Source organism: Ornithorhynchus anatinus, chromosome 5 (assembly GCF_004115215.2).
Source record: "Ornithorhynchus anatinus isolate Pmale09 chromosome 5, mOrnAna1.pri.v4, whole genome shotgun sequence".
Taxonomy (NCBI): domain Eukaryota; kingdom Metazoa; phylum Chordata; class Mammalia; order Monotremata; family Ornithorhynchidae; genus Ornithorhynchus; species Ornithorhynchus anatinus.
Genome location: NC_041732.1, coordinates 97,155,967 through 97,182,919, shown reverse-complemented (window position 1 = coordinate 97,182,919; position 26,953 = coordinate 97,155,967). Strand labels below are relative to the sequence as shown.

Below are 26,953 nucleotides of genomic sequence, written 5' to 3'. Positions count from 1 at the left end.
ATTTGCGACTCTGATCTAAAACCTGTAAAGTTGGCTATGGACTTTCAGAAATCCAGCCAGACATGTGGAAGAAGGCCTGCGTGTCTTGGCAGGAAGCTCGGCCAGATCTGGCAGATCCTCTCCTGGAAGATGTCAGTTTTCGAGTGTGCTTAGAGGAGGCAGTTTCCTTGGTTGGGAGAGTTCTCGTTCCATATGTGAACCAGCAGAGAGACATACTTTCTGGTTCCAGGGTGAGAGAGAGTGAGGAGGAGGAAGGGAAGGCTCTGTTAAAGTCCAAATCATTTGTTTTGCAGAGCTAGAGGGTTTGCTGCCAAAGTCCCAGAAATGAAAACATGGATTTGGCTGGAATCATTGACGCTTTCAAGGACCCATCCCTCCCACAGGCATTTATAGAAAGGGCCACTTGCTGTTGAAAAGACTTTTCGAAATGTTGCCAAAATTGTTGCTCTCCGCAGACCACGCAATCTTCAGAGGCCTGATTCCCGTTCTGCTAAATTGGAATGGGGAGACTTTTCAGTCACTGGGTGAACAAGCCGCATCGGGGAAAGACCTCCATTAATTCTCTGGTGGTCTCCTCTGCTTCACAGAATCTCCGCCAAGAGCTGGAAACCAAATTCTACGACGACACGTTCGACTGGCATCAGGTGCGCAACAATGACGCGGCGGGCTTGCTCAAGATGTTTATAAGAGACCTCCCCAGCCTGCTCTTCACCGTGGAATATCTGCCGGCCTTCATCGCTCTGGTGGAAAGTAGGTGGAAGCAGTTGAGCGTGCACTCATCCCAGATGGGAGGTTATCCCAAGTGCCAAAGAGCAGAGGGGAAGGTTTATTAGAGGGTACTTTTGCTGTTACATATGCCGTCTCTAACCTGGCCTATCTTTGAAATGGACTTAGAGTGATCTCAACATAACTTTGTGTCCACAAGCATTTTAAGATCCTTTCTTGCTTGGCTAACAGAGAAACGGTGTAGAAAGAGCATGGGCCTGACAGTCAGAGGACCTGGGTCCTAATCAATCCATCCATCCACTTATACTCTCCCAAATGCTTAGTACAGTGCTTTACACAACACTAAACTCTCAATAAATACAAATGAATAAATGAACCATATTCATTGAGCACTTAGCTAATCCCAGTTCTGCCTTTTGCCTGCTGTTTGTCCTTGGACACAAATCACGTAAATTTTCTGTGCCTCGGTTTTTCCATCTGTAAAATGGGGATTAAATGCCTGTTCTCCCTTCCCTTTAGATGGTGAAACCCACGTGGGACAGAGACTGTCTCATTTCATCATCTTATACCTACCCCAGTTCAATTTGATTATCAAGTATCTTCCCCAGGGTTTAGCACAAAATAGGAGCTCAACAAATAGCACACGATTACTAATTATTATTATCATTTTGCAAGGGTCAACTATGTTTAAGCCTACTTCTTTAGATTTCACTTCTCCTCACTGAATGCCATGGACTGCATCCAGGACATAAACCTGCCTAACATAGCACCTGCCCTCTCAGGGTCATACTTGGAGAGTTTCCAGTAATCTACCAGTCTTGACTATGGGAGAGAGAGTCAAGCAGAGGCATATCATTTCCATTCCTAGCTTAGGCATTGGCTAGCTAGTGGCAGGCAATCTGCTACAAGTCAAAACTCACCTGTGCTGGGCAGCAGCGGCATGGGAGAGAGTCGAGGGTGGAGACTCAGGTTTACTGTGTGGGACACAATGGTAAACCACTTCCAGATTTTTACCAAGAAAACTCTATGGATCCACTACCAGAACGATTGCAGATGGAGGTGGGGCATTCTGGGAGAGATGTGTCCATGGCATCGCTATGGGTAGGACACGACTCGACAGCAGAAACAACGACAAACGTAGCATCAAAACACTTTCCCAAACATACTGGTAGACTTTTGAAATAGTATTTTCTCTATTTCTTAGTATTACTATCAGTCTCCTCACCTAGACTGTAAGGGCAGTAGGGAGTTGGCTATACATTCCGTTGTATTGTACTCTCTCAAGCACTTAGTACAGAGTTCTGCACATAATAAGCACTCAATAGATACCACTGGTGATGATGATGATGGTGCATCATCTTTACTTGTAGATGCTCCATTCAACCAGCACTGTCCTGGAAAATCCGGGAGTTAAATCCACAGGTGACTAACTTCACAGGCATCTCGTAGGAACTAAATTCATTACCACCTCTGCATTTCCATTTCCACCATGACTGAAGGAAGGACACAATCATCCCTCATTGAGTACTCTACCCTTAACCTCCTTTCCCCTCTCTTCTCTCCTTCCTTTCTGTGGGTTGGGATTTGCATATCAGCTTAAAGTGCACATTACCCAGCAAATATTGAGAGGCAGGGAGACAGTGGGAATCAGAAAACAATTCCCTAAAACCAGTGGGCCTAGTGGAAAGATCACAGGTCTGGGAGTCAGGGGATCTGGGTTCTAATCCCTGCTCTGCCACATGCCTGCTGTGTGACTGTGGGCAAGTAACAACTTCTCTGGGCCTCAGTTTTGTCATCTGTAAAATGGGGATTCAATCTCTCTGGTTATCTCTCTTTCTTCGTCTGTGCACTCCTTGTGGGTCAGGGACAGCTTCTGGTTCAGTTATCTTAGATCTACTCTGGTGCTTAATATATAGTAAGCACTTAACAAATATCACAATTATTAGCAGTATTATATAGAACTTTTGTGACCTTACATAGTCCCAAATGACTATATATTCTCAGTCAATCTATTGTATTTATTGAGCACTGGGTGAAAAGCACTGTAGTAAGTGCTTGGGAGAGTACAATATAATGGAGTTGGTATACACGATTCCAGCTCAGAATGAGTTTACAGTCTAGAGGGGTCTTGTCTCATGCCATCGAGTCATTTCCCACCCATAGCGACTCCATGGACACATCTCTCCCAGAACACCCCACTCTCCATCTACAATCGTTCTGGTAGTGGATCCATAGAGTTTTCTTGGTAAAAATACAGAAGTGGTTTACAATTGCCTTCTTCCGGGAAGTAAACGTGAATCTTCACCCTCAACTCTCTCCCATATCACTCCTGCCCAGATTGGGTGGTTTTTGACTTGTAGCAGATTGCTTTCCACTCTCTATCCACTGCCCAAACTAGGAATGGAATGGATATGCCTCTGCTTGACTCTCCCTCCCATAGCTGTGATTGGTAGAGTACTGGAAACTCTCCAGGTACGACCTGAGAAGGGGTCTAGAGGGGTAGATAGATATTAATTATAAATAAATAAAATTAAATCTATTCTCATTGAATCTATCCTTTGCTCTAATAATCCCTCATCCATTGACTATTTCCAAGCAGAACTAGGAATCCTCTGAAACAATACAAACTCTGACATCAGTTTGGAATATGGAGGAAGATGAGAATTTTGCTCTCTCTCTCCTCTTCTTAACAGGTAGAGAAGAGGTAGGTCAGAAACGATTAGTATCAGTATTGCAATTAGGACTAGAATCCAACACTTCTTTCTGCTTAATATATTGTTTCTTCCTTTCCAACAATGCTCCAGAAGTCTTTCAGCTAGACTTTCGTTCATTCAATAGCTATTATTAAATGAATCCCACCTCGAGTTGTGGAGCCAAGTAAACTTGTTGTGGGCAGGGAATGTATCCACCAACTCTATTATATTGTAATTTCTCAAGTGCTTAATACAGTGCACTGCATACAGTAGGTGCTCAATAAATCTGATTTATCGATTGAAGTGTGTTCAACAAAACTGGAATTAAATATGGCAATGCTGAGTGGAATCCTAAAGCGAATAAGATAAATTTTCAGTACTATATCATATTCCTCCCTGACCCTCTGCTTCCTGTCTATCCCCCTCTCCAGTCCTTACCTCATTTATTCATTCTATTGTGTGTGCAAAGTGCTATAATAAATGCTTGGCAGAGTACAATACAACAGAGAAGCAGCGTGGCTCAGTGGAACGAGCACGGGCCCTGGAATCAGGACTCATGAGTTCGAATCCCAGCTCTGCCACTTGTCGGCTGTGTGACTGTGGGCAAGTCACTTAACTTCTCTGTGCCTCAGTTCCCTCATCTGTAAAATGGGGATTAAGACTGTGAGCCCCACGTGGGACAACCTGCTTCCCCTATGTCTACCCAGCGCTTAGAACAGTGCTCGGCACATAGTAAGCGCTTAACAAATACCAACATTATTATTAACAATAAACAAATGCATTCCCTGCCCACAACGAGCTTACTTCACTCTGATGCCCAGATAGTTTTTCTAAAAAACTGTTCAGTCCTTGTCTCCCCACTCCTCAAGAACCCCCAGTTGTTGCCCACGCCCTCCACATCAGATGGACGCTCCTTACTATTGGCTTTAAAGCACTCAAACAGTTCTCCCCCTTCTTATCTTATCTCTTTGACCCAACCTGCACATTTTGCTCGTTTAGCTCTAACCAACGCACTTAACCTTGAGCTCACTTATTTTACCATGACTCCTTACCTACGATTTCCCTTTGCCCTGGAACCCCCTCCCCCTTTGCCTACAGCATGGCATAGTGGATAGAGCCCAAGCCTGGGACTCAGAAGGTCATGGGTTCTAATTCTGGTTCCACCACTTGTCTGCTGTATGACTATGGGCAAGTCACTTTACTTCTCGGTCCCTCAGTTACCTCATCTATAAAATGTGGATCGAGACTGTGAGCCCCAAATGGGACAGGGACTGTGTTCAATCTGATTTGCTTGTATCCACCCTAGTGCTTAGTACAGTACCTGGCACATAGTAAGCCCTTAATAAATAACACAATTATTATTATTATACGACAAACCACCAATCTTCCTGCCTTCAGATGCTTCTTAAAATCTCATCTCCTCCAACCAGCCCTCCTCAATTAAGCTCTCATTTGCCCTACTTGCTCTCCTTTCAGGAACTGACTCTCTCTGCAGTTTGATCTGTGCTTAGAACAGTGCTCAGCACTTAGAACAGTGCTTGGCACATAGTAAGTGCTTAACAAATTCCTTCATTTTTATTATTATTATCTGTACCTTTTAAGTATTTTATGTTCACCCTATGTTCAACCACACAGCACTTCCGTACATATCCATAATTTATTTTAATGTCCATCTCCCCTTATAGACATGGCAGCTCCCTGTAGGCAAGGAACTTGTTTACCAACTCTGCTCTATTGTGCTCTGCACACGGTAAGCACTCAGTAAATACCAGTGATGGATTGATTGATTGATTGATTACACATTCTGACTATTAAGGTTTAGCTCTTCCAAGCTGTCAACCATGCAAAAAGGTAGAATATAATGAAAAAAATCCATCTCCCTCTTTCCTTTCTGAAGAGGCTGTTGTCAACCAGATGAGCTTTTCAGGGTTTGAAAGACACTAGATTGAGCTCATATTCTGCATCTTCTTTTCCTGTGAGCAAATAAATATCATCTGGTATTGCCTTATGATGAGAACAGAAATCTGGAGCTGCCCTCTGGAACCTAGGCAAGAGAAGTAGCGTGGCTCAGTGGAAAGAGCACGGGCTTTGGAGTCAGAGGTCATGAGTTCGAATCCCAGCTCTGCCACTTGTCGGCTGTGTGACTGTGGGCAAGTCACTTAACTTCTCTGTGCCTCAGTTCCCTCATCTGTAAAATGGGGATTAAGACTGTGAGCCCCACGTGGGACAACCTGATTCCCCTATGTCTACCCCAGCGCTTAGAACAGTGCTCGGCACATAGTAAGCGCTTAACAAATACCAACATTATTATTATAGAAGTGAGGGTGCTGGGGCCTAGACTTTGACATGAATTCTTAGTTCAGTAACTGGGTATACTATTATTCCATGATCCAAGGTAGATTCAACCCTCCACTGTCATCTATGGCTGCAGGGCTACAAAACGATGTTGGTTTTTTAAACCTGCAATTGACCACCAAAAGCCACTGAATTAAATATTTAAGCTTGACTATGACTGTCCAAAGAATCACCCATCTTTTGAGGTTTTATGTCACCTAGAACCTGAGAATGTCATTTTCTACATCTGATTTCATGCCAGGTGGCTCACAGTCCCCAAAGGGACAGGAACCCTGTGTAATTCTGTCTTGTGTATTTTTCCCCGCACTTAGGACAGTGCTCTGCACACAGTAAGCATTTAATAAATACTATTACAACTACTACAGTGTAGCCTAGTGGAAAAAGCCTGGGCCTGTGAGTCAGATTTTAATCCTGGTGCTGCCACTAGTCTGCTCTGTGACCTAAGACAAGTCCCTTAACTTCTCTGTGTGTTAGTTCCCTCATCTGCAAAAGGGGATCCAAAACCTGTGCTATCTCCTACTTAAGACTGTGGGCTTCATATGGGATCATGCATCTCCCCCAGTGCTTAGTACAGTGCTTGGCACATAATAAGCACAAAACTCAAACCACAACTATCATAGAATTGGTAGAACTGGCAAGAAACCAAGGCTGAGAAAAAGTTTTTTGTGGTCAGAGGAGTTAACTGAGCAGGGAATAAGGTTTCCTGAAGGAAAGGAGCAATCATATCTAAAAAGAGACCCTTTGGTGTATGGAGGGAGAAGTTTTGACCATTAATCTAATTATATTTCTTTTTCTAGAGATTGCCAAAACAATCTATAAAATTAAAAGACAAATAGCCCATTAGTCAAATCTTGGATGATTTCATGAAATATCTTTCAGGGGAAATAAATGACCTATGGAAAAGCTACATCAGTATAATTAAGGACTTTCATTGACTAAATAAACACTCAGGCTTCCTGAGTAAAATGAACACTAATCATTTCCTGATTTCATCTTTAAATCTTAAAGGGAATTATTAGAGTGCTTGCATTTGGTAGAGGCAGACTAGAAGGTCTCTAACTTCTTCATGGGATTTTCTTTAGAATCACTTTCAAACAAACTTCCATTTTAGTGCCCAGAATAGTGGCAATCAATCAAATAATTGATGGCTCTTATTATGCACTTACCATATGCAGAGCAGCCCTTGGGAGAGTACAGTACAATAGAGTTGGTAGACAGGATCCCTGCCCTCAAGGAGTTTACAATCTGTTGACAGGCTTAGGAAAAGCTTCTCTTTTATCTGACAAAGAGTTTCCTTGTCATTCACCAATGAAGTTGTGAACACACCTGAATGGTCTGCTGAGAGATTCTGGTTCAGGCACAGCTGCTCTCTCATTCCCCAGACTGCTCCTTCATAACCCAGTGTGCTCCATTCTTGTCTCCACATGGAGAAGCAGCGTGGCTCAGTGGAAAGAGCACGGGCTTTGGAGTCAGGGCTCATGAGTTCGAATCCCAGCTCTGCCACTTGTCGGCTGTGTGACTGTGGGCAAGTCACTTAACTTCTCTGGGCCTCAGTTCCCTCATCTGTAAAATGGGGATTAAGACTGTGAGCCCCACGTAGGACAACCTGATTCCCCTATGTCTACCCCAGCGCTTAGAACAGTGCTCGGCACATAGTAAGAGCTTAACAAATACCCACATTATTATTATTATTATATGTAGACATGAGTGTTCTCTCAGCAGATGGTATCCCATAACTCACTGGGACCACAGTGCCCCAAAATATGCTGAAGCTACATGAATTTGGCTCCATGCCTGATGTCATATGAAAGCCAGGCTTAGTCTCCTGAAGGGAAGATAAAGCAGCATTGTAATATTGGATGGTCCTCTTATACTGGTGGCCTGAGGGTCACCCCAGTGGAGCAAGACTACCAGTGCCTCTCCACTCCAGGCTCTCAGAAGCCCCTTCTCCAGCACAGCAGAAGGAGGACAACTTTGCAGCTGCCCAAATCCAGATCCCACAACCTATCTCAGAGTCTCAATCATACCCTGAAACCCTACTTCATCCATCAGTCTTTCCCTGATAAATTCCCAGCACCCCAAGGTTTACAAACCCATCAGCCACCTCTAGCCTCAGCTCTTAGGAATGTATGTTACTTAATTGTACATTCAATTTATTTAGATTACATTTTCATTATTTGGTGTGTTTTGATTGCCCCAGTGGATAGAGCATGGCCCTGGGAATCACCTGTGTGACCTTGGGCAAGTCACTTAATTTCTCTGAGCCTCAATTACCTCATCTAGAAAATGGGGATTAAGATTGTGAGCCCCATGTGGGACATGTACTATGTCCAACCCAATTACCTCGAATCTACCCCAGCACTTAGTAGAGTTCCTGGCACAAAGTAAGTGCTTTGTCATAAAAAATTGATATTAATAATAATTGTGCTATTTGTTAAGCACTTATTATGTGCCAAGCACCATATTAAGCACTGGGATAGATACAAGATAATAGCTTCAGAACAGTCCTTGTCCCTAACAGCGTTCACAGTCTAAGAAAGAATCAATCGATGAGTCATATTTATTGAGTGTTTACTATGGACAGAGCACCATACTAAGTACTTTGGAGAATACAATATAACAGAGTTGGTAGACATGTACATTGCCCAGAGTGAGCTTACAGTCTAGAAATGAGTTTAGTCTAGAGATGAGGTAATTGTCTAGAGAAGGAGAATGGATATTTGATTCCCATTTTACAGATGGGAAAACTGAGACACAGCAAAGTTAAGTGACTGGCCCAAGAACACACAGTGGGCAAGCAACAGTGTCAGGATGTAGGATCCAGGTCCACTGATTTCCAGACTTGAGCTCTTTCCACTAGGACACACTGCTTCTCTCTTTTTGATTATTTTCATGCCTTTCCCCTGATAATAGTTTAAGCTCCTTGAGGGCAGGGCAGCTTATTAATTTTTGGTTTGTATTTGCCGAGGGTTTAATACAGTGCACCCACCCAGTGGGTCAATCAATCAATCAATCATGTATATTGAGCATTTACTGTGTGCAGAGCACTATACTAAGCTCTTGGAAGACTGCAATATAACAGAGTTGGTAGTCACGTTCCCTGCCCACAATGAACTCAAAAAATGCTATTTTTCTGCTATTACAGGAACTAATAATAATAATTCTGGTATTTATTAAGTGCCAAGCACTGTCCTAAGCACTGGGGTGGGTACAAGGAAATCAGGTTGGACCACTTTCCCTGTCCTGCATAGGGCTCACAGTCTTAACCCCCATTTTACAGATGAGGTACCTGAGGCCGAGAGAAGTAAAGCAACTTGCCCAAAGTCACACAGTAGACAAGTGGGAGAGCTGGGAGCTGCAATTTAATTTTACCCACGACCTCCTGACTCCCAGGCCTGTGCTCTTTCCACTATATCCCAGTGCTTCCCTCAAAGCCTACAGCACCTGGTGTTCCCAGGTATTCTCCCATCCAAATACTAACCAGTTCCCAACTGTGCTTAGCTTCTGAGATCAGATGAGATCAGGCATGTTCAGGGTGTTATGGCCGTAGACAAGTATGACTCATCTGATTATCCAATATCTACCACAGCACTTAATCGATCAATCAGTGGTATTTACTGAGTACTGGCACTGAACTAAGCAACTGGGAGAGTACAGTACAGCAGAGTGGGTAGCTGGATCTCCACCCACAAGGATCTTACAGTCTAGAGGGGAAGACAGATGCTAATTTAAACAAATAAATAACCTAGTATGCATTTAAAAATACCATATTTATTCTTCTCCAGTAGATCAGTATCTCTAAAGTATGTTATTCCTTGGTTTTGCTTTTAGGAATCTCCAAGATTAAATTGCAGCTCCAAGCTCTGCATCTGCTAATCATGTTACTGCCTGATGCCAACAGAGACACAGCCAAGGTATGTACCGTGATCACGGTCTCACCCATCTGTGCCTGTGGGCAAGGAGATTTTCCCTTTGTGATCAGGAAATATGGTCACCTATTAATTATTCTGATTAAACTGGGGGATTTGCCCAGCCCCTTCTGCTTTTCCCTCCCTATTGCTGACCCAGTCATCTATTTCATCATTCATTAGCAACTGTACAAGTCTGGAAAAGGCAGCAGGAAAGAGGGTGAAACTCATATGATTCCATTTTGCTACTTGTTTTTACCCTGGCAAAATTTTCCAGGAGATATCATTGCCTAAAATAGATTTTGAATGCTACTGTTAATTTCAATCAACCAAGCTGGTCTACACTAGCATGTATTAAGCAAGGTTTTCCAGTCATATTTTGTGAACTTTCACTCATTATTCTTCTCAAATGCCCACTTTTGTAAATTCTTTTCCTCCTCAAGTCTAAGAAAAACAATGTCCCTGATGCCCTGATACTGGATGAATTGAGAAAAAGGCAATACTTCAGGGATTCCAGCCCAGAGTTGAAATGAGTCATTGGGAGCTGGGAAAGACCCCAGCAGCAGATAGCAAAGTTTGGAGGCCAAAGAACTCAAAGCCAAAAGCCTAATGAAATTCTCTATGCTGCCTGTGTCCAGATGAAGAGATTCAAGAAAGAGCCAAACTGATGCCTAAAGGACAATAATCCCTACTTCCCCAACAAGCGTGACTGGCTAAATTCTTCAGAGATGCTGAAACTTAGGAACATTTTGTTTTCCAATTCTGGTGCTGGCTTGGCTTGGATCTCCTGGTTCTTGGATTTAGACCATCCCTTTTATCGTGCTTGTCTGAGAGCTGAAATCCCTAGGGTCAGAAAATCTGGAGCCCTCAAGAGACTTGAGCCTTCACTTAGAGAGTGGCTAAACTGACCTCTGACCCTGATCCCTTCTGATCCTTCTTTCCTCCCTTTTGAAAATGTGCCAGAAACAGTTTCTCACTGGGGAGTCCTTCATTTAATCCCCTCAGAGACTGGAAGGAGGGCAGAATTTAAAGACAACAGAGAAAGTGGCCAAAAATTGAATTAGTTTCACAAGATCTGGGTTTTCAAGCTGTCTGAACTGATTTATCCTTCCCCTAGTTTAGCTGAGAGGTGGTACTGGCTTAGAACTGTGGGTAATTTAATACTCTAAAATTCTAAAGAAGGGATTTTTTTCTTAGTGGAATTTTTCTGAAAGGAAAGTAATATGTTCAATTTTAAAATCACATTAACCACAAGTAATGGCATTATCAAACCGAGTTGGATTCCTTATGGTGCAGCTAATACATGAAAATTAATAAACAGTGAATCTGTCATATTTATTAAGTGCTTACTATATGCAGAGCACTATACTAAACATTTGAGAGACTACAATATAATAGAGTTGGTAGACACATTCCCTGCCCATGTAAAGGACAGTCTTTGTTTTGAAGCAGTCTGTGGGAAAAATTACTAATTTCACTTATGAGAATGCTAAGAAAATGGTAAAACATACAATCTTGACAAATTCAGGGCCCCTACCTAAGTTTCCAAAGTCACTTGGAAGTGAGAAAGAGTGATGAATAAAGGATGAAAGACAGAGGGAAGAGCATGGGTAAGAGAATCAGAGGATGAGTGACCTAATCCCAGCTCTGCAATTTGCCTACTGTGTGACCTTGGGCAAGTCACTTAACTGACCTCAGTTTCATCATCTATAAAATAGGGATTAAGCCTCTGTTTTCCATCCCCCTTAAACTGTGAATCCCATGTGGGACAGGGACTGTGTCTGACCTGACCTGCCTTCTCCTTGATGTTCCCATCACTGTAGACAGCACCACCATCCTCCTTGTCTCATGAGCCCGGAATCTTGGCATTATCTTTCACTCATCTCTCTCATTCAACCTATATATTCAATCCATCACCAAATTCTGTCAGTTCAACCTTCGATCCTAACGGTTCACAGCATTGCTAAAATCCACCCTTTCCTCTCTATCCAAACTGCTACTGCATTATTCCAGGCACTACTGTACTTTGATAACTGCAACAGCCTCCTTGCTGACCTCCCTGCCTCCTGTCCCTCCTCACTTCAGTCCATACTTCACTTACCGCCCAGATCATCTTTCTGCAAAACTGTTCAGTTCACGTTTTCCATTCCCCCTCTCATTAAACATAAACTCCGTCCATCGACTTTAAAACATTTAATTACCTTGCCCTCTCATTCATTCATTCATTCATTCATTCATTCATATTCATTCAGTCATATTTATTATGACTATGTGCAGGGCACTGTACTAAGCGCTTGGAAAGTACAATTCGGTTCTCCTACTTTGCCTCCCTGATTTCCTACTATGATCCAGTCTCCACACTTTGATCTTCTAATATCAACCTACTTGCTCTAGCTCTATCTTGTCTATCTCATCACTGACCCTCTCTCCCAAATCTTGTCTCTGGAATGCCCTCCCTCTTCATATCTGACAGATGATCACTCTCCTCACCTTCAAAGCCTTAATGAAAGCACGTTTTCTCCAGAGGCTTCTTCCACAGCTGAGCCTTCATTTCCTCTTATCCCACTCCCTTCTGCATCACCCCAAATTTGGATTTGCGTCCTTATTCACCCCTCCCTTAGCCCCACAGCACTTGTGTACATACCCATAACTGGTTTATATGTCTGTCTTCCCCACCTAGACTGGAAGCTCATTATAGGAGGGGAACATGCCTACCAACTCTGTTATATTGTACTATCCCAAGTATTTAGTACAGTGCTCCAAACAAAAACTCCTCACTCTAGGCTTCAAGGCTCTCCATCACCTTGCCCCTTCCTACCTCTCCTCCCTTCTCTCTTTCTACCACCCACCCCGCACGCTCCGCTCCTCTGCCGCCCACCTCCTCGCCGTCCCTCGGTCTCGCCTATCCCGCCGTCGACCCCTGGGTCACGTCCTCCCGCGGTCCTGGAACGCCCTCCCTCCTCACCTCCGCCAAACTGATTCTCTTTCCCTCTTCAAAACCTTACTTAAAAATCACCTCCTCCAAGAGGCCTTCCCAGACTGAGCTCCTCTTCCCCCTCTACTCCCTCTGCCATCCCCCCTTTACCTCTCCGCAGCTAAAGCCTCATTTTCCCCTTTTCCCTCTGCTCCTCCACCTCTCCCTTCCCATCCCCACAGCACTGTACCCGTCCGCTCAACTGTATATATTTTCGTTACCCTATTTATTTTGTTAATGAATTGTACATCGCCTCGATTCTATTTAGTTGCCATTGTTTTTACGAGATGTTCTTCCCCTTGACGCTGTTTAGTGCCATTGTTCTTGTATGTCCGTCTCCCCCGATTAGACTGTAAGCCCGTCAAACGGCAGGGACTGTCTCTATCTGTTGCCGACTTGTTCATCCCAAGCGCTTAGTACAGTGCTCTGCACATAGTAAGCGCTCAATAAATACTATTGAATGAATGAATGAATGAATAGTATTGTACTCAATAAATTAACTTGTTTCTAAACTAGAGGTTTGTACACTTCTTGGCGTACAGTAAATGCTTAAGAAATTCCAGTTTTAATTATTATTAGGGAAAAAAGGTAGAAGGAAGGAAGGGAATGTGGGAAGGAATGACAGAAAAATGGAATAAGGAAGGGAGAGAGAGGTTTTAGAAATGATTGGACTATACTGTTACAAGAATGATATTCTCCGGTAGGCCTTCTTGACGTTCCTCAAGAAAGTGATTGCAAACGAAGGGAAAAACAAAATGAGCTTGTGGAATGTTTCCATGATTGTGGCCCCAAATCTCTTCATCTACAAAGGCAAGCGCTCCAACCAAGAAGAAATGCAGACGGCCGCGACAACAGCCCATATTGTTCGACTTCTGATTCGCTACCAGGATATCCTGTGGACCGTGAGTACTCCCTACCCAATCGTTATCATCTCTCGGCGCTCTGTTTTGCTCTCTAGTATCTCTGCATCTATGTGGGGGGGCTCTGTGGGACAGCCCCCGGCGTGTAGAACAGCGTGGGTGCCCCCCCCAACAGCACACTGTCCCCCAGTTTCAGCAAATCATCATGGTCTGAGGCTGCCCACTTGGAAACCTCCTTGAGAGTAGTAGTCACCATCCTTTTGTGTGTACTATGATGTTTGCTTTTTGTGTCTTCAATACCGCCATCACTTTCTGTACGATTGTCACAGCAAGCTTACTGATCCTGGACAGCCTTGACTGAGATTATTTCTGTCTCCCTGTCTAGACTATAAGCTTATTAGGGGCAGCGAACATGACTGCTAATTCTGGGGTACTGAACTCTCCCAAGTTCTTAGTACAGTATTCTGCATGTAGTAAGTGCTCAATCAATTCCATTGGTTGATTGATTGATTATGGTGACTTCTGAGCTGACGCAGCCTGAGGGAGGGGAGTCAGTTGTTTTATTTTAGGGAGCTACCCCATCCAGAGCTCCGAATGATCTCTCTGAAAATAACGATAGTATTGGAGGACTGTAAGCTTGTTATGATCAGGCAATGTTGTATTGTACCCTCCCAAGCACTTAGTACACTGCTCTGCACATAGTAAGCACTCAGTAAATCAGATTGATTGATTTATAGTAGTAGTATTATTAATAATCTTTAGACTGTATGCTTCTTGTGTTCAGGGAACATGTCTACCAACTCTCATTCATTCATTCACTCATTCCCTCATTTAATTGTATTTATTGAGTGCTTACTGTGTGCAGAGCACTGTACTAAGTGCTTGGAAAGTACAGTTTAGCAATAGAGACAATCCCGCCCACAACGGGCTTACAGTCCCAAAGGGGGGAGACAGACATCAAAACAAGTAAACAGGCATCAATAGCATCAATATAAATAGAGTTATAGATATATACACATCAAAATAAGTAAATGGCATTAATATAAATGAATGGAATTATAGATATGTACATATCTACACAGGTGCTGTGTGGTGGGGAGGGGGATAGAGGAAAGGGAGCGAGTCGGGGTGATGGGAGGGGAGCTGAGGGAAAGGGAAGCTTAATCTGAGAAGTCCTCTTGGAAGAGGTGAGCCTTCAGTAGGGCTTTGAATGGGGGAAGTATGATTGTTACTCTCCCAAGTAATCAGTGGTTTTTAATGAGCATTTACTGTGTGCAGAGCACTGTACTAAAGGGCTTGGGAGAGGACAATACAATACAATTAGCAGACACATCCCTTGCCCATAAGGAGCAAGTACCTGATACTAAGCCCTGGGAAAGAAGTACATGGATGAGTTATAGTCAGAGCTTCCATGACTGTGGCCCCAAATATCTTCATCTACAAAGGCAAGCGCCCAAGGGATTCCCAGAGGAAAAGGTGGGGAGAGGTTTCTTGAAAACACACAAGAAAAGATGAAACAAAAATGTAAAAGTCTAGGACAAAAATAAATAGTACAGGAAAAGTTAAGTTTCAGGATTTTCATGGCCCAGACCACCAAACATAAAAGTCATGGCAGGAGCCTTCCTGATGCTTAAATAGTTGAGATGGCCTCATTCTACTACTGGGGTTTGAGTCCTGCCAGATTGGAGCAGAGGCTGATGGGAGTCCCAGTGGCGTGGGTGGGTGGGTGAGGGTCAAGGTGCCGTCAACTCTCTGTCTCCTATATGGCCTGGCACTGGAGGTTAGGAGTAAGGGGAGAAGTGGTCCAGTAGGCACATAGGGTGGAAAGAGAGAGAAAAGAAAGGGCACAGGGAAAAGAGAGAGGGGATGAGGGGGAAGAGAGAGAGAGAGAGAGGAAGGGTGAGGGGGAGAGGTAGGAAGGAGGACAGAGCAAGGGAGAGAGAGGAAAAAGAGAGAGGAAGAGGAGAAGAGAGGAAAGAGACAGAGAGAGGCAGAGAATGAAAGGAGAGAGGGAGAGAGAGAAGGGAAGAGAGAGGGAGAAGGAAAGATGAGGAGGGTGAGAGGAAGTGAGGTGGAGAGGGATAGAGAGAAGGGGGGAGAGAGGGAGAGTGGAGAGAGAGGAAAGAAAGAGGAAAATGGGAATGAGAGGGAGGGAGGAGGGGTGGGGGAGTTAGAAAAAGAGAGAAACAGAAAGGGAGACTAAAGCCAGAACAGGTCAATCGATGGTAGTGTAAGAAGCAGCTGGCGGCCTCACCATTTCTTCTCCTTTCCTCTAGGTTCCAGCCTTCCTGATTTCTCAGGTGAGAAAGATGAATGAGGCAGCCATAAACAATACCAAGAAGCAGCTGATGTTTGACAAGAGTGTAAGAAAACTCCTGAGGAGAAAGACCATGGATCGAGAGAGGCCCGAAAGGCCAGAGGTGAGGTAGATGGAATCAATGCACAAGCCAGTTTCCCCGGTCAGGCACAATATGAAATGCGGCAAAGAACTACGACCCCACCAACTAGCAGGCCTGATGATAAACTGTGGCAGTGGAAACCCCATTATTGCCTAGCCCAGGGCAACAAGTTACAAGCTCAACAAAGCAGCAGGCACTGCTACTTTGAGGACATTTCCTCTCCTAGCCCTAATCATAATAATAATGATGATGATATTTATGAAGCGCTTACTATGTGTCAAGCACTGTTCTAAGTGCTGGGGTAGGTACAAGCTGATCAAGTCAGACTCAGTCCCTGTCTCATATGGGGCTCCACGGTGTTAATCCCCAATTTATAGATGAGGTAACTGAGGCACAGAGAAATTGACTTGCCTAAGGTCACATAGCAGACAAGTTGGAGGAGCCAGGGTTAGAACCCAGATCTTTCAGACTCCCAGGCTTGTGTTCTGTCCACTAGGACACGCTGCTTCCCATCATAAGGCGTTTAGGATGATGGCCCAGTGAGCTGGTCACCAAGAAAATGAGCCTTCACTTCTGAAGGTGAAGTCTTCTGTTAGATGCCACCAAGGAGCAATGTGGATGGGTGGAAGTATAGTAAATTCAACTCTTGAGGAGATATGAGATACCGGGGGAAACAGCTCCCAGGTTTGACCTCCTAGGAGAGATTTGTATGGGGAAGTTTGTGTCAACGTCACCCCGAGAAATTGAACATCACCAGTTGACAGGATTTAAGCAGCACGCATTACAGCTCGGATGAATGGAGACCTTAGTCCTTTGAACAGATTTTGGGGATGCTTAATGGATAAGGGGTCAGCAGGCCATCTATAACTTCTGAGAAGGAGCAAGGCTGACGACAGCAAGAAAGGAATGGCTTTGCCATGAATCTGGGAATGAGAGGCTTGACTCCAGAAATCCCAGCTCTGCCACTTGTCTGCTGTGTGATCTTGTGCAAGTCATTTTACTTCTCTGTGCCTCAGTTACCTCATTTGCAAAATGGAGATTAAGACTATGAGTCCCATTCGGGACATGGACTGTGTCCAACCCGATTTGCTTTCATCCACCCCAGCGTTTAGTAGAGTGCCTGACTCGTAGTAAGCACTTAACAAATGTCATAATTATTATTATTACCCAGCCAGTGCTAAATTCAGTGCCTGGCACATAGTAAGCATTTAATGAATACCACAATTATTATTATTATGACCCATGGATTCAGGCTTGCCCTGAAGCCTCATATTCAGATATCCTCTCTGATAACTACAGAACGGACACAGAATTTGTTTCTCTTTCATTTTGAAGGGTTTATGAGTTCCATTAGGTGAGATTGTTTGGAGCAAACTAGTAAAAATTTTCATCCCTCTTTCTCTCTCCCCCCCTCCTTTTTTGTTTTGTTTTTTTTTACGGTATTTGTTAAGTGCTTGCTATATGCAAGGCACTATTCTTAAGTGCTGGAGTAGATACAAGCTAATCAGACTGGACACAGTCCATGTCTCAGGTGCCACATGGGGCTCACAGTCCTAATCTCCATTTTACAGGTGAAGTAACTGGGGCACACGGAAGTGACGTGATTTTCCCAAGGTCACAGAGTGGAAAAATGGTGGAGCTGGGCTTAGAACTCAGGTCCTCTAACTCCTAGACCCACGCTCTTTCCACTAAGCCATGCCACTTCCCTTCTCTTGGGAATGGCCAACCTTCAAAATCCTATTAACCACAAAATATCCCACAGCTTGAGCTTTCCTCATTAACCCAGCCGATCGGCAGCCAACCAGCACATCCCACAACCATTCTTTCCTCTCAACAAAGTCTTTGAAATATTCTATTTAGCTACATATTTATGTTGATTATTTGTTTTTTTCTGTCTTGCCTCTCCTTGGTGATTACAGTGGGGCAGAGACATGCCCTTTTTCTCAGCCATTTCTAGAGACATAGTACTGTACACCCCAGGTCAAGGCTACCCAGAGCATTTCCAGTGGCCCAATTATGCCCCACCCTCATATGCTTGAATATGGCCTGACAGAATTAGGCTCAGAAACCTGGGGCTTCCAGTGAGCGGGAAACAGTCTGGAACTACTCTTTTCAGGAGCTCACCCACAGACGAAGTGCTTTTAAGGTGCAATTCCTGCTTTAGCATATGTTCCCCATTTCTTTCTTCCCCTCTTTCCACCCTCCCCTGCAATGAATTATCAGTTGTCAGCAATCACGTTTAGTCTGGGCCTTCTGGGAAAAGGCGTGTTCTGGAGGTTCCGTGGGCATATCTACTGACAGCTTGAAAACATTTTATAGAATCCTTATAAATTTTATAGAATTTGCTTCAAGAACCCTGATCATTTTTGCCATTCAGAACAGCGGGGTTTTTGAAGTCATGCAAATGGCTATTCGGCTTGCCAGGCTGTGTCCTCTGGCATGCCTTCTCATTGTTCCAGAAGTGCCTCTGTTGGATCACAGCAGCTAAGAGTTGCATATGTAGATGCTTTTCATAAGGGAAGTAGTGTGGGCTAGTGGAAAGAGCATGTGTTTGGGAGTCAAAGAATCTGGCTTCCAATCCTGGCTCAGCCACTTATCTGTTGTGTGAGCTATCCAATCTGAAAATATTATATCTCCCCCAGCACTTAACAAATACCATTTTTATATTATTAACATCATTTGATGAGCCCTTGTTGGAAGCATCCTTATAAGGGATCACAGAACTGTGTCTCTGACACAATATTCAAGTTGGCCCTGACTTGAGGATTCTTTTTCTCTCTTGGGTCTGCAGTCCGACATACCAGAGGGAGTCATAAGAGTTTATGCTCCACTTCATTCTAAAGTGTCTATGGCCATTCAGCTCAACAGTCAGACCAAAGCCAAAGATATCCTGGCTCGATTTCACTGTGAAAACAGGTGAGTTTTACCAAAATGAGTAACTCCTAAAGCAATCAATGTGTCTGAGTGTGTATATGTGTGTATCCATGTGTGTGTGTGTACTTATGAGGGGATATGTGTGTATGTTTGCGCACAGGCGTGTGTGTGTTCTTCTGGGAGCCCTCTTCCCAGGTTGAAACTGCTCATTTTGGGTTGGACTGTGAAAGGCCTACTCACCTTTGGATTTCTCTCAGCTACACTTTGCATAAAGTCTTGAATCACAGTATTGATCTGATTCCCGAGTTGCAAAGATGGCCTTTGCTGAAAAATTACTTCTTGGGATCTTTTAGATAGGAGGATTTTGATTTTGGTTAGTGTATATCTGATAATAATCAATCAATGATATTTATTAAGCACTGGGTGCAGGACACTGTAGTAAGTGCTTGGCAGAGTACAATATATTTATCGAGCACTTACTGGGTGCAGGACTTTGTACTGAGTGCATGGTAGAGTACAATACAACTAAGTTGGCAGACATGTTTCCTGCCCACAGTGAGCTTACTGTCTATAATAGTAATACCAGTAGTGGTATTTATTAAGGACTTGTTTTGTCTTATGCTGTCGAGTCGTTTCTGAGCCATAGCGACCCCAAGGACACACCTCTCCCAGAACGCTCCGCTCTCCATCTGCAATCGTTCTTGTAGTGGATCCACAGAGTTTTCTTGGTAAAAATACGGAAGTGGTTTACCAGTGCCACCTTCCTCACAGTAAACTCGAATCTCTGCCCTCGACTCTCTCCATGCTGCCGCTGCCCAGCTTGGGTGAGTTTTGTCCTGTAGCAGATTGCCTTCCACTTACTAGCCACTGGCCAAGATGGGAATGGAATGGGTAGGCCTCTGCTTGATTCTCCCACCTGTAGCCCAGACTGGAAACTCTCCAAATGTGACCCTGAGTGGGGAGCTAAGGATTTACCTTAGGCTAAACACTGTACTAAGTGTTAAGGTAGATAAAATATAAGCAGATTAGACACAGCCCCTGTCTACATGCAAGCTGTAGACTGTAGCTCTAGACTGTAAACTCACTACGGTAGTGGAATATGTCTGCTAACCCTCCAAACGCTTAGCATAGTGCTCTGCACATAGGAAACACTCAAAATTACAACTGATTGATTGATTGATTACATGGGACCCACAGACTAAGTAGAAGAGACAAGAATTTAGTCCTCATTTTAGAGAGAAGGAAACTGAGGTACAAAGAAGTTAATTGACTTACCCAACGTCACACAGCAGGCAAGGTCGGAGCTAGGATTAGAACCCAGGGTCTCTGACACCCAGATCTGTGCTAGGTCCACAGGGCTACACCGCTTCTCTAATCTGATTATTTGATAATCAGTTATCTATTTTTTTTTTACTGAACAAATGATGGGGTAATGGCTAGAAAATGTACAATGCCAGTGTGCAGCATTTTCCAGCAAACACAGCCAAACTGAGTTGTGGCTCTCCTCTCCTCTTCCCTCTCCTAGACTATAAGCCTGTTGTTGGGTCTCTATCTGTTCCCAAACTGTACTTTCCAAGTGCTTAGTACAGTGATCTGCACACAGAAAGCGCTCAATAAATACGCTTGAAGGAATGAATGAATGCAGCATCATAATGATATGGCTGTGAGGGATTCTGACATTAATGAATTACAGACGTACAGAAGTGCTATGGAGCTGAGGGTGGGGTGAATGAAGGGTACAATCCAAGTGCCAGGGCAACACAGAAAGGAGGGGGGGAAGAGGAAATGAGGGCTTAATCAGGGAAGGCTTCAGTCAGTCAGTCAATCCTATTTATTGAATGCTTACTTTGTGTAGAGCACTGTACTAAGCACTTGTCAGAGTACAGTAAAAGAATATAACAGACACAGTCCCTGCTCACAACGAGCTTACAACCTAGAGGGATGGAGAAGTCAGGAGGAGGACAGGGTTTGGGTAGGAAATGAGGAGTTCTGTCTCGGACATGTTCCCTACGCATTCAACATCTGTAAAATGGGGGTGAAGGCTGTGAGCCCCGTGTGGGACATGGACTATGTCCAACCTGATTAGCTAGTATCTACCCAAGCATTCATTCATTCATTCATTCATTCAATAGTATTTATTGAGCGCTTACTATGTGCAGAGCACTGTACTAAGTGCTTGGGATGAACAAGTCGGCAACAGAGACAGTCCCTGCCCTTTGACGGGCTTCCAGTCTAATCGGGGGAGATGGATGGACAAGAACAATGGCAATAAATAGAGTCAAGGGGAAGAACATCTCGTAAAAACAATGGCAACTAAATAGAATCAAGGCGATGTACAATTCATTAACAAAATAAATAGGGCAATGGAAATATATACAGTTGAGCGGACGAGTACAGTGCTGTGGGGAAGGGAAGGGAGAGGTGGAGGAGCAGAGGGAAAAGGGGAAAAAGAGGGTTTAGCTGCGGAGAGGTAAAGCGGGGGTGGCAGAGGGAGTAGAGGGAGAAAAGGAGCTCAGTCTGGGAAGACCTCTTGGAGGAGGTGAGTTTTAAGTAGGGTTTTGAAGAAGGGAAGAGCATCAGTTTGGCGGAGGTGAGGAGGGAGGGCGTTCCAGGACCACGGGAGGACGTGGCCCAGGGGTCGACGGCGGGATAGGCGAGACCGAGGGACGGTGAGGAGGTGGGCGGCGGAGGAGCGGAGCGTGCGGGGTGGGTGGTAGAAAGAGAGAAGGGAGGAGAGGTAGGAAGGGGCAAGGTGATGGAGAGCCTCGAAGCCTAGAGTGAGGAGTTTTTGTTTGGAGCGGAGGTCGATAGGCAACCACTGGAGTTGTTTAAGAAGGGGAGTGACATGCCCAGATCGTTTCTGCAGGAAGATGAGCCGGGCAGCGGAGTGAAGAATAGACCGGAGCGGGGCGAGAGAGGAGGGAGGGAGGTCAGAGAGAAGGCTGACACAGTAGTCTAGCCGGGATATAACGAGAGCCCGTAGCAGTAAGGTAGCCGTTTGGGTGGAGAAGAAAGGGCGGATCTTGGCGATATTGTATAGGTGAAACCGGCAGGTCTCGGTAACGGATAGGATGTGTGGGGTGAACGAGAGAGACGAGTCAAGGATGACACTGAGATTGTGGGCCCGAGAGACGGGAAGGATGGTCGTGCCATCGACAGTGATAGAGAAGTCTGGGAGAGGACCGGGTTTGGGAGGGAAGATGAGGAGTTCAGTCTTGCTCATGTTGAGTTTTAGGTGGCGGGCCGACATCCAGGTGGAGACGTCCCGGAGGCGGGAGGAGATGCGAGCCCGAAGGGAGGGGGAGAGGACAGGGGTGGAGATGTAGATCTGTGTGTCATCTGCGTAGAGATGGTAGTCAAAGCCGTGAGAGTGAATGAGTTCACCGAGGGCAGCTCGAAGCAGTGTGCCTTAGTTTATAGAGCACGGGTTTGGAAGTCAGAAGGACCAGGCTTCTAACTCCGGCTCTGCCACATGTCTGCTGTATGACCCTGGGCAAGTCACTTCACTTCTCTGGGCTTCAGTTACCTCATCTGTAAAACGGGGATAAAGAGTGTGAGCCCCAGGTGGGACTTGTAACTTAACTTGTAACTTAACCCCAGCACTTGGAACAATACTTAGTGCATAGTAAGCATTTAACAAGTACCATAATTGTTATCATTATTATTATTATCCCAGAACTTAGCACCGTGCCCAGCACATAATGAGTGCTTAATAAAAATCAAAATAAATCAGAAAGGAACTAATAAAATCAGCCTTCTCTATAATTTGTGGCTTAGCAATGTACAGAGATACAACAGACACTGTCAGATAAAGACTTCCCTTTGCACCGGTCCTTTGGAGAGAGCTTTCTTTGATTTCGATTCTTTGATTCTTTGTTTTGTTTTGCTCTCTGTCTCCCCCTTTAAAACAGGAAGCCTGTTGTTGGGCAGGGATTGTCTCTATCTGTTCCCGAATTGTACATTCCAAGGGCTTAGTACAGGGTTCTGCACACAGTCAGTGCTCAATAAATATGTCTGAATGAATGAATGAATTTTGGCAGTGTGCAATAGATGCCATTCCAGTGAGAACTCTGCCACACCTATCACTATTAACTTGTGAGGTTTTCCAACCGGAGGCAAAGAAAACGGTGCAACTGTGTTAATCAGAACATATACTATCAGTAAACCTGCCTCTCCAGAACTGGGATTAAAAATGATAATATTTGTTAAGCACTTTTTTCAAAGGTATTTGTTATGTGCTACTATGTTCCAGGCACTGTACTCAGTCCTAAGGTAGATACAAGATAACTGAACTGGACACAGTTTCTGTCCCAGAAAGGGCTCACAGCCTTACTAACATTTGAGGGATGAGATAACTGAGGCATAGAGAAGTTCAATGACTTGACCAACGTCACCCATCAGACCCAGGTCCTCTGATTCCCAGGCCCCTGCTCTTTCCCGTAGACCACCCTGCTTCTCACTGACCTTACTTTGTGTCAATCACCATGCTGAGTTCTGGGTAGATAAAATACAATCACATGATAATGATAATTATGGCATTTGCTAAGCACTTACTATGTGCCAGGCACTGTAATAATAATAATAATGGTATTTGTTAAGTGCTTATACTTCTTACTATGTATCAAACACTGTTCTAAGCGCTGACTAAGCACTGGGTTGAATACAAGCTAATCAGGTTGGACACAGTCCCTGTCCCACGTGGGGCTCACAGTCTCAGTCCCCATTTTCCAGGTGAGGTAACTGAGGCAGAGAGAAGTGAAGTGACGAGCCCAAGGTCATACATCAAGTGGCAGAGCCAGGATTAGAACCCATGACCTTCTGACTCCCAGGCCCGTGCCATATCCACTATGCCACACATTCCCCAAGCATAAACCTACCACCATTAGTTTGGGGACACCTCTCCCCACATATACGGATACTTCCCGATCCTTCTCCTTTTCCTTGGCCATATTAGAATCATTTAAGAAGACCCATCGCAATTCTCTCATTCCGGATCTAATTGTTTGGCCTTATTGCTCACCCAGCCCCTCCCGGGTCAGTAGGGCCTGGAACTTTGAGAAATGCTAATGCTTCCTATCGCTCAGGGCCAGCTCCTTCATTGTTAGTGAGCAGAGAAGCATCATGGCATAGTGGATAGAGCACGGGCCTGGGAGACAGAGGTCGTGGGTTCTAATCCTGACTCTGCCACTTGTCTGCTGTGTGACCTTGGATTTGTCACTTCACTTCTCTCTGCCTCAGTTCCCTCATCTGTAAAATGGGGATTAAGACTGTGAGCCCCATGTGAGACAATCTGATTTCCTTGCATCTACCCCAGCACTTAGAATAGGGCTTGGCACATAGTAAGCACTTTACAAATTCCATTATTATTATTATTATTATTATTATTCGTTCATTCCACTCCTTGGGTCTTGTCCACCAATCCACAACTTTCGGGGAAACTGCTTTCCTGACTCCATTCCGCATCACACCAGTCTTCTAGCAGGAGGAGAGCCATGCCACGGTGACTCATCCTAAGCCTTGGGGAGGTTTGTGGGCAAGTTGGTTAGCCAGAGCAGTAATGGAGGAGAGGAGAGGATCAGGGAGTGGGTGATGACCACATTAGCACGGTAGTACAGTCACTCATCTTATCCCGACTGGAGTGCTGCATCAGCCTCCTTTCTGACCTCCCAACCTTCTGCCTCTCCCCACTTCAGTCCATACTCTGCTGCCCGGATTATCTTTCTACAGAAACGATCAGGTCATGTCACCCTCCTCCTAAAAAATTCTCCAGTGGTTGCCTATCAACCTTGGTATCAATCAAAAACTCCTCATTATTGGCTTCAAAGCTCCTTCTTACCACACCTTCCTGTTCTCCTTCTACATCCCAGCTTGCACACTCTGCGCCCCTTCTTCCCTCACCTCCTTTCTCTCCCTCTACATCCCAGCTTGCACACTCTGCTCCTCTGGTGTTGCTAACCTTCTCCCTGTGCTTCGTTATTGTCTGTCCCGCCTTCGACCAATGGCCCATATCCTACCTCTGGCCTGGGACACCCTCCCTCCTCAAATGCACCAATCACTCTTCCCTCCTTCAAAGCCCTACTGAAGGCACACCTCCTCTAAGAGACCTTCCCAGACTAAGCCCCCCTTTTCCTCAGCTCCTTCCTTCCCTTCCCTCCCCCCTCCCTTAGACTCACTCCCTTTGCTCTTCCCTTCCTACCCCACAGCACTTTATGTATATATGTATATATCTATAATTATATTATTTATATTGAAGCCTTTTTACTTGTTTTGATGTCTGTCTCCCTCCCACTAGACTGTAAACCTGGTCTGGGCAGGGATCGTTTCTCTTTATTACTGAATTATACTTTTCAAGTGCTTAGTACAGTGCTCTACACACAGTAAGTGCTCAATAAATCCGATTGAATGAATGAATGAACCACAGACAGGAGAGAGGTACATCACTTTCCCTTGGGGACCTCACATTTACTAGTGGTAATACATTACCCCTACCCTTTTCTGGGGCCTTCCTCTCACTAGAGGACCTGCAGGGTTTAAGCAGTATGGAAAACCAGCACGGCTTAGTGAAAAGAGCCCGGGCTTGGCGGTCCGGTGATCTAATGCCATATGCCCGCTGTGTGATCTTGGACAAGCCACTTACCTTCTCTGGGCCGCAGTTACCTCATCAGTAAAATGGGCATTAAGACTGTGAGCCCCACGTGGGACAACCTGCTTATCTTGTATCTACCCCAGTGCTTAGAACAATGCTTGGCACATAGTAAGCGGTTAATACCATAATTATCATCATTATTATTAAGCTTATGGGCCATAGGTGTGAGTCCTAGCCTGCAGAAGGGCATAACCAAAGGGAAGCATCCAGATTTCATGACACATATAGTAATAACAAAACAATATCATGGTAAGAAGCAGGAGGACATGAAGGGCAACCAAAACCACTAGAGGTTTGCTTTCTGTTTACAATTAAAGATTAATCCAATAATTACATAAAACAATCTATCAAAGAGAAATGTTCTTTTGGTCTTGGAGTCCCTATCTTTATCCAGATGACTGATGCCAAATCTCTAGACCAGTCGGTCTGGTGGGAACATATTCCTTTCCCTGCTGTTTCACAACGGGGTCCACATTGAATATAAGCTCTCAGGGAGGCCAAACACAGTCTAAGGTGGGAGGGAGAATGGTTATTTCATCGTCATTTTACAGATGAAAAAACTGAGACACAGAGATTTCAAGTTACTTGCCTAAGGTCATTTATCAGGTGAGTGAGTGGCAGAGTCAGGATTAGAATCTAGGTTTCCTGACTCCCAGACCCCATGCTCTTTATAGTAGCCCACACTGCAGGCATGGTTCACTGTGTAAACTGAAGAGAGTGATGCTGATTCATTAGCCACCAGTGAAAATTAATATTTCAACAACGTCTTTGTCAACTGAAGGTCAACATCTACTTCTTCCACAGATTCGTGGCGTGACCCAGATAAATATCTTAACTTGTCCATGCTCCAGCTCTCCTAACCTAAAAAAAAAGTCATATTTCCCACTGATCAATCAACATTATTTACCAAGCAACTACTGTGTACAGAGCACTGTACCAAGTGCTTAGGAGGTATATGAGAATTTGTACTCCCTTGCCCTCAGAGGAGTTTATAGTGTAGCAGAGAAGAGAGAGATAAAATTTCCCCAAAGCAGGAGAAAGAATAACTGAATATGTAGATGAGTAAAGTGCTTAAATAGTAGGATAGTGGCTGTGAGAACATAAGTGTATAATTGGCACAGAAGTGCTGAGGTTTATAGTTGGAAGAAAGATCTGGGGAGGAGAAAAATTAATTGGGAAAGATCTCAGCAGGACTTCGAGTTTCAGAAAGGCTTTAAAGAAAGGGACAGACCATAGTCTGGTGGATTTGAAGTGGGAAGGAAATTTTTGGCATGAAAAGTGTGGTATGGCTTGTTAATTAATTAAAACATTTAAGGCAAAGTACCATGAATACCTACAATGATGGGCTATTTAGGAAAGGCGTGATATATTTATTGTCCCCTGAAAAGAAAACAACTGCTTAACTTGTCCAGTTTCAATTCAATTAGCATATATATAATAATAATTATAGTTTTTGTTAAGCACTTACTATGTGCAGAGCACTGTTCTAAGCGCTGGGGTAGATACAAGGTAATGAGA

The 26,953-nt window shown here is 44.4% G+C and overlaps 1 protein-coding gene and 1 pseudogene across 4 annotated transcripts in view; one reads left to right on the top strand and one right to left on the bottom strand.

Moving 5' to 3' along the window:
* The window catches only part of ARHGAP28 (Rho GTPase activating protein 28), a 158,879-nt gene that overhangs the window by 126,912 nt on the left and 5,014 nt on the right, over window positions 1-26,953 (top strand). For all 4 annotated transcript variants that reach the window (XM_029066557.2, XM_029066558.2, XM_029066560.2 and 1 more), the window contains exons 9-13: window positions 588-750; window positions 9,606-9,688; window positions 13,361-13,558; window positions 15,793-15,936; window positions 18,707-18,831. In XM_029066557.2, coding sequence (XP_028922390.1) covers window positions 588-750; window positions 9,606-9,688; window positions 13,361-13,558; window positions 15,793-15,936; window positions 18,707-18,831 — 713 coding nt within the window. The remainder of the gene's footprint in view (window positions 1-587; window positions 751-9,605; window positions 9,689-13,360; window positions 13,559-15,792; window positions 15,937-18,706; window positions 18,832-26,953) is intronic.
* On the bottom strand, window positions 9,207-9,326 carry LOC114812409 (annotated as a pseudogene).